Below are 7501 nucleotides of genomic sequence, written 5' to 3' on the forward strand. Positions count from 1 at the left end.
GACCTGAGGTGTGGATGCGTTATATAACCAAGGCAACATGGTTGATCTACTAGCAATCACTGAAACATAAATAAGTAAACAAAATTCAAAATGTACTAAATGATTTCCATTATTCTAATTAATTAATTCAAAATTAACAATCAAGTGTATCACACTATATCAGATATACTAAATCTACAGTTAGAAACCACTAAAACAAGAAATATCTATCTATCTATCTATCTATCTATCTATCTATCTATCTATCTATCTATCTATCTATCTATCTATCTATCTATCTATCTATCTATCTATCTATCTATCTATCTATCTATCTAAATATTTATAATATAATATAAATTTAAAGATATAAACATTTCCAAAAGAGCAGGGTTGGACTTTTTTTTTCTTTATCACACAAAATCTAAACTTACAATTACTTTGGATATTGTAATTTATTTGCTTTATTACATCTCAGGCCTAATTATTTACTTAAAACACTGCCTGGGCATGCGACTACTTTGACATAACAATTTTGCCCTAAATGATAAAAACTTGGATCACCACTGGAATAAAGGACCGGATGTATTTACTAGATAGCTATTGTTTATCTACGTCAATTTGAAAGTTCAAAATAAGTAGAAATAAGTACATAACTAGATGGATTCTGTTTGATTGACTGACTGGTTTACCCTTCATTTCCTGCATTCCCTCGCCCCCTGGTGGACATTACCAGATAGCGCTTCTACACCCTCGGTGCTCATAGAACCAGTTGTCATGGCAACCGTACAGCACGCGCTCACAAAAACAAGAGCTTGACGGTTCACCGACAGTTATCTCGACATTCGACATCTGCGACGCCATCTTCCTCGTCCTCCGCTTCCTCTTCTTCCAGCGTTTTGTCAAGAGGAAAGGAAGTGACGAGCAGGCGCTCGCCGGGTTGAAGACGCAGGTGAAGCCGAGACAGACTCGGTCAGCAGCGATGAGCGGAGCCAAAGCCCGCAGCGACGCGCCTGTTGCTGAAAATGTCTCCGGCGGCGGGCACGGTTCTGCTGCCCCTACGCGGGACCGCAAGCCCGGCGGAGGCGTCTTGAAGAGGCTCAAGTCCCGGCGAAGCCAGGTGGAGAGCAGGCCCGTGACGGAGGAAGAGCTGCGGACGAGGAGTGGGCACATGTCTCCGGAGGATGTTCTGGGACTGCGAGTTGCTACGAGAGGTTTGGGGTCGCTTTCGTTGCGGGCGAGACTTGCTGAATTACAGAAAACAAAAACAGGGCGTAAATACCGATCATTTAAAAACGGAGACAGGAGAACGAGCTATGATTCACTGCAGCTCATTACAATGGCATTATTAGAAACACAAACAAGTCTTTTGCGTCATAGGTAATCTTTGCTGTTTCTATATTTAAACAGTTAATGAAGAAGACACTGGGTAGGTATGTTAATAGGAGCAATTATGACAGTGTAATAACTTTATTTGTGCTGTAGTGTGGGTTGTGGTGAAATCATATATACTGTCATGTTTAAAGATGAAAACAGCCAGTATTGGAGCAGCGAGGCCCTCTCTGTGCTATACACTGTCGTGGTTAAGTCTGTTTGTGTCATGGCCTACATTTACAGCTTTTGAAGCTGTGGAGACGACATTGAAATGTTATTAACTGCAAGGTGTGTTCTTATTTTCAGTGACTGTTCTGTGATAAACGCAACCATAAAGACGAATCATCTTGTTGTACTATTCCTATTCCAGGAGTCAGGGGCCTTTAGAGTACTACACTTCTCTTTATTGTAATATAAAAAATTACTCTTATATGTCTTTTTACTTAGGCTTAGGAACAAATAAAACAATAGAACAAAAATACCAAAGATAACATTTAATTTAGCTGAAAAGGTTATTAAAGTCATTTACATATGTGTGTACAATGAAGGGGGGAAAACTGAATAAATTGAAAAATAAATAAGGCTTTAAAAATACATTTCTTATGCCTTCAGTGAAACTCTATGTTGTATGCTATATTGAAGGAATACTTCTGGCTGCCATAATATCCAAAAACATTGCTCATTTCAATTTCGTCTTAGGCTAATGTCTGCAGCTCTGGAGCCCTTGTCCTGCACCTTTTGTTCACTGTAACACCATAATAATGAGACAGTAGCCTCAGAGGTTTTCTTATCTTTCTTTTATGGCTTTATTACTGTAGATTCATATGTCAGTGTGGCTGTGTTTAAACGTAATTTTATTTGATTTTCAGTGCAGTAAAGGCTGTGTACATTAAGGTTTCTATGCCTTTAAACAATCCGAGAAAGCCTAGATAATGATTATTGGCTTTGCTAAGGTTTTGGTAGGTTCATTTAGAGCATTTGAGGGAATCAGAGGCCCACCTTTGATTGCATTTTTACTGTGTGACGTAATTAGAAAGATATCTGAGAGAAAATTATGGACTTCCATAAGTCTGACTCATCCTGGATGCTGGATATAAACATTTATATACAAGTATAAACACTGTGAGTGTGAGACTATTATGTGTTCCAGAGAGGAATGGGTTTTGGTGTGAAAACGCTGACCGAGTCTGGCAGGTGCCATTTTCCACAATGACATAAATTATGTTCCAACGTGGACTGTAAAGACCACTAAGAGAGGAAGAAGCCATAACCCCCCAAATCAGCATGAAAAGCCAGATTACAGTCTACACACAGAGTTGAAGTCTTGAGTTTTCTGAGACATGCCCTGTGATCTGATGAATCTAAAATTGAAGTTCTTAGTCTGTTTGGCTGAAAAATGTTGAAGCTTTCTACCGTACAACTGTGAAGCACGGGGGTGGCTGCATCATGCTGTTTGGCATCATAAGGAAAGACCATCCATAAATAGCAAGATAACATCTTCACTAAGCACTAAGCACAGCACAATTAGTTTCAAAGCGGTATAAGGATGACAAAGTCAGTGTTTTGAAGTGCTCTTAACAGAGACCCAATTTCAACAACAATGCAAACTTGAAGGCAAAGCAGAAAAGAGGATTGGGCCAACATTCCAGTGAACTATTGTCAGAGATTTGTTTCCAGTACCTGAGACATTTGAGCCAAATCAGAAAATGTGAAAGGCCGACCAAATACTAAGGAAATGGATTATCAAAACAAATCCCTTTCTTCTTATTTTGATCCTAACTGAGTCAGAGATGTTTTGTCTGATTTATTCCTATAAATATTCTTGTTATATTTGCTTGTTCTTATCCAAACATTGTAACTCCTGTCCTCTGTGTGTTACGGTTGCAGGATACCTCTGTAAACCCGAAGACAACATTTACAACATTGACTTTGTACGTTTTAAAATCAGAGACCTGGAAACCAACACCGTTCTGTTTGAGATTGCCAAACCTCCACATTCAGGTACTATATTTCACTGTTCTTTGCACTGTTCTATTTCTGTTTGGTTTCACTTAAAAATAGATGGCTTGGCTCCTCTGACAGCAATAACTAGGTCACAGCCTGTTTGGAAATTTAACCCCAAACCTGTGTATTATGCTGCAAATTGTGTTGTTTTTGCTGTCAGACGACGATGAGGAGCACAGCGAAGGAGACGGCACGGCGGGTCGATTTGTTCGCTACCAGTTTACACCGGCTTTCCTGCGACTGAGGACTGTGGGAGCTACGTGAGTGACTCACACATGCAGCTTGGAAGCAATCAAGCATTGTGTTCCTTATTTTTATTCAGCGTGCACCGACGATAATAACATTTTACAGCTGTAACATCTCAGCTTTTCTTTTCTCCATTCGATCAGGGTGGAGTTCACAGTCGGGAACCGGCCCCTAAACAACTTCCGCATGATCGAGAGGCACTACTTTCGCGATCACCTGCTCAAGAGCTTCGACTTCGACTTCGGCTTCTGCATCCCAAGCAGCCGTAACACCTGTGAACACATCTACGAGTTCCCCCAGCTTTCTGAGACCCTGGGTGAGTCCTGTTGAAAAAAGACGAGGCTAAACATTTAGCCTCGTCTTTTAGCTAAAAGACGAGGCTTTTACCATTTACCATTTTTACCTTTGATAGAAGATTAGTATTGGAGAGCTGAGCTGAGTTCAGCAGGCTCGGACTTGTACAGGTACAATGAAATGATGAAGTATTTTTGTAGTTTATTCTTTACAGATAAAGAATAAACTTTATCTCTAAAGTTAATTCTTTAGAGAAACACAAAATCTAAGATACAAGCTTAGATTTTGTGTTTTTTTACTCGCAGAAATCAAATATTATTTTATGCAAGCAAGTACAGAACTGATTTCCATAGTTTTTTTTTTAAGCTGTGATAATGGTAAGAGCAATGGTAGGAACGACTTATGCCTTTTTCTTAGGTAGCTGTATAGCTGTGTCTGCATGGTACAAACACAAACACTGCTCTTGAAAAGCATTCCCATTAGTAAAGAAGTATAATTTATATTTCTAAACTGAACCCAGCAGCTGCATTTAATCATCTTTTCAAATTTACAGATATTTATTGGTGCTCTCATTGAAGAAACAGTGGAGAAAATAGTAAAGCTAACAAATGAATTGGAATTTACCGTCACAACTATAAATCAAAACTCTTATCATGATAAGAAATTTGTCATGATAAATTATAATAGGATAAAGGCCCGAGCCAAGCTCTAAAGTGTGCAAACATTCAAAAAATACCAAATGGTTGTTCTATTTCTTCTTATTATTATTATGTAAAACATAATTAGGATTTTGGCTCCTTTGTTGAAAAGACGTTGGACACATTTGAAGCAAATAGTTCTCAATGGTTTCATTCACATCGCAAATAGGACTGATGTGGTGAACCAGCTGATGGCAACAGATGAGCATCATGATTCTTCTGTGAAATACAAACTTAGTAAATCACTGGCTTCACTTTTAGTCCATTACTTGTCATATTATTTAGAACTTTGGAATGACCAACATTTTTTAATAATCTTTGGTGATTAGATATAGGTAAAACTAATGTTGCAATACTGCATTCCAAGATAAAACGTTAAAAGTACAGGCCGTGGAAGAGCAGCTTGTTCATCACCCTTGTCGAAACTGCAGGTTTCGGTGACGAAAATGAAAAATAATTCATAACTTTCTATGATGTTACTGTGACATTTAAACTGTACGGTTTCACTGAAAAATAATAATAATAAAAAAAGTAAAATAAGGATATGAAGTGCATCAGTCTGGTTTTTTATGTTTTTTTGTTTTCAAATGAACCAAATTCAATTTTCCCAAGTACTAACCCGATTGCAGTTACCGTCCACTGCACACAGACAGTTCCTACACAGAAAAATGTGGAATTTGATTTCATGGAACTGAATAAATATGGAACCACATAGTTGTGAACAACATTTGGATTGCTAGACGTGTATCCCTTTGTCTAAATATGGTTGTTTCCTAGCCAGCCAGCCAGCCAGCCAGCCAGGCATTCTCTGATTGTTGCAGTTCTTCTATTTAAAGCCTGAGCCCAACAGAAATATCTGCAGAAAAGTGATGTCAAGATCTGGCTTATACAGGCAAATCTTTTAACATGTCGTTTTCTCGCTTAGCCAATATGTTCTCACTGTATCAAGAAAGTAACGAGAAGGGCTGAAAATGCCATCTAAGCTTCTAAGAGAAAAAAAAATAAATCCAGTTTCATTTGAGGCGAAAACGCCAATGCTGGTTCGCTAACATGCACATATTGTCTGTCTTGCAGTTCGTCAGATGGTGGAGTGTCCTTACGAAACGCGGTCAGACAGTTTCTATTTTGTCGACAACAGACTGGTCATGCACAACAAGGCGGACTACGCCTACAACGGAGGACAATGATAGCTGGCACCCTTGCATGCGGCATCCGCTGCTCACATCTGTTGACAGACATGTACACACATGCATGCATAATGCAGAACATTCAGCTCAAGCGTTCACCCATGCACACACTCCTGCAGCCGTGTTCGAGAGGCCTCTCGTGTTTGTAAAGGTTCGACGCCAGTCGTTTGTTTCATTTTCAGTGCGTTTTATTTTGCTGGAAGTCGATGGTAGTCTTGACTCTGACGTACAAATAGGAAGAAACTCCGTATTGCTTCATTTATCTAGTTTTAAATATCGACAGATCTCTTTGATACTTAAAAAAAAAAAAAAAGAGGGCTAATCACTAGTGGCTGTGTAACATGTGTTTAAAACAGGTCAAACAGCTATTGGACGGATAATGAGACTTCTTTTAAGTGTCCCAGCTACTATAGAAATCACACACACACACACACACACTCAATCCCCAAGTGGCACCCATAGTGTTTGTCAGAAGCAGCTGTTATCAGAGCTGCCGCCTCCACAATCCACTCCAGACAACATCAGGGGAGAGAGGAGGGGGTGAAAAAGAGAAACCATCCACAAAAAAACACTCATGTCAAACACACGCGGTTACTCCTGCATTCTCCTCTCTGCATCCCTTTCATTTCTACACAAAGAGACACGTCCACACTAGTGCCGAGTCTCATCAAAGGGTTTTTTTTCTTCTTTTAAATTTAAGCCTGTTTGATTGTAACATGAAACAAGATCAGGTAACAGCTAACTCTGCTTTAATTCTTATGATGACCTGTAAAAAAAAAACTGTTTTAGATTTTTAAAAAAAAGTAAAAATCCTTCCTGTTTTACAAAGTGTTGATATCATGATGCATGCGATGATATGATTTAAATATATGTAATTTTAAAAAAATTTACCAAGATTCATTTGAGAGATTAAGTAAACGTTGGAGATTTTGTTTGTTTGTTTCAAAGTGATGGGGTGTTAAAAAATGTTACTCATTCGAGAATGTTTAATATATCGAGAAAAAAATTGAACGGCGATAAGGACAAATGTTAATTCCATGATGAGTTGAAATGTCAAAAGGGTGTATGAAGAAAAAAGAGAAAATAGTGAAACTACTGTTTTATCAAAGCAGCTTGTTTACACATTTTTAAAAATGTTATTGTGTCCTTTTTTTTTGTTTATTTTTGTCTGCTTTGCATTTTTTTCCCCTTTTCCTGTTTTTTACCATTTTTTTTGCCATTATCTTGGTTTAATAATTGCAAGCTCAACATTTTTCGACAACTAAAGTTTTTTTTTCTTGAAAAATGATCTTGAGTTGTTTTCACCTTCACTTTCAACATTCTGTCTTTTCTTCTTGTGGTTTTGTAACAGGTAAATAAACAAAACTATGTCCATTTTAAATCTTGTTCTCCTAGTAATCGTAGCTCTGATATTACTTTATATCTGATGGTAACTTTACATTTTAAAGTTACCACAAAAGACAAGTTGACAAATATTGGACAATTAATTTGTTTCCTGTTTTCTTTAACGTGGACTGTTGTATTTCCTCTTTATGCTTTGTTAAAATGTTGGTGTTTGGGGCTTAAGTTGTTTGTAAAATATATACATATATAAATAAATACATATAGTTTGTAAAAAAAAAAAAAAAGAACTGAGTCAATAAATAGACATTTTCAGATACATCATGTGTTCTGATTGTTTCATTTCCCATGCAGGGGAAAAGTTAAACCAAAGGAGAA

At 37.8% G+C, this 7501-nt stretch overlaps 1 protein-coding gene across 1 annotated transcript; it reads left to right on the forward strand.

Annotated features, from left to right (window-relative positions):
- Positions 1-485: 485 nt before the first annotated feature.
- Positions 486-6660, forward strand: LOC114136017 (protein unc-119 homolog B-like). The gene is made up of 5 exons (XM_028003768.1): positions 486-1193; positions 3241-3354; positions 3518-3617; positions 3747-3919; positions 5670-6660. Exons 1-5 carry the CDS (start codon positions 962-964, stop codon positions 5780-5782), a joined length of 732 nt encoding a protein of 243 aa, XP_027859569.1. The 5' UTR covers positions 486-961; the 3' UTR covers positions 5783-6660.
- The last annotated feature ends 841 nt before the right edge of the window (positions 6661-7501 follow it).

Source organism: Xiphophorus couchianus, chromosome 20 (assembly GCF_001444195.1).
Source record: "Xiphophorus couchianus chromosome 20, X_couchianus-1.0, whole genome shotgun sequence".
Classification (NCBI taxonomy): domain Eukaryota; kingdom Metazoa; phylum Chordata; class Actinopteri; order Cyprinodontiformes; family Poeciliidae; genus Xiphophorus; species Xiphophorus couchianus.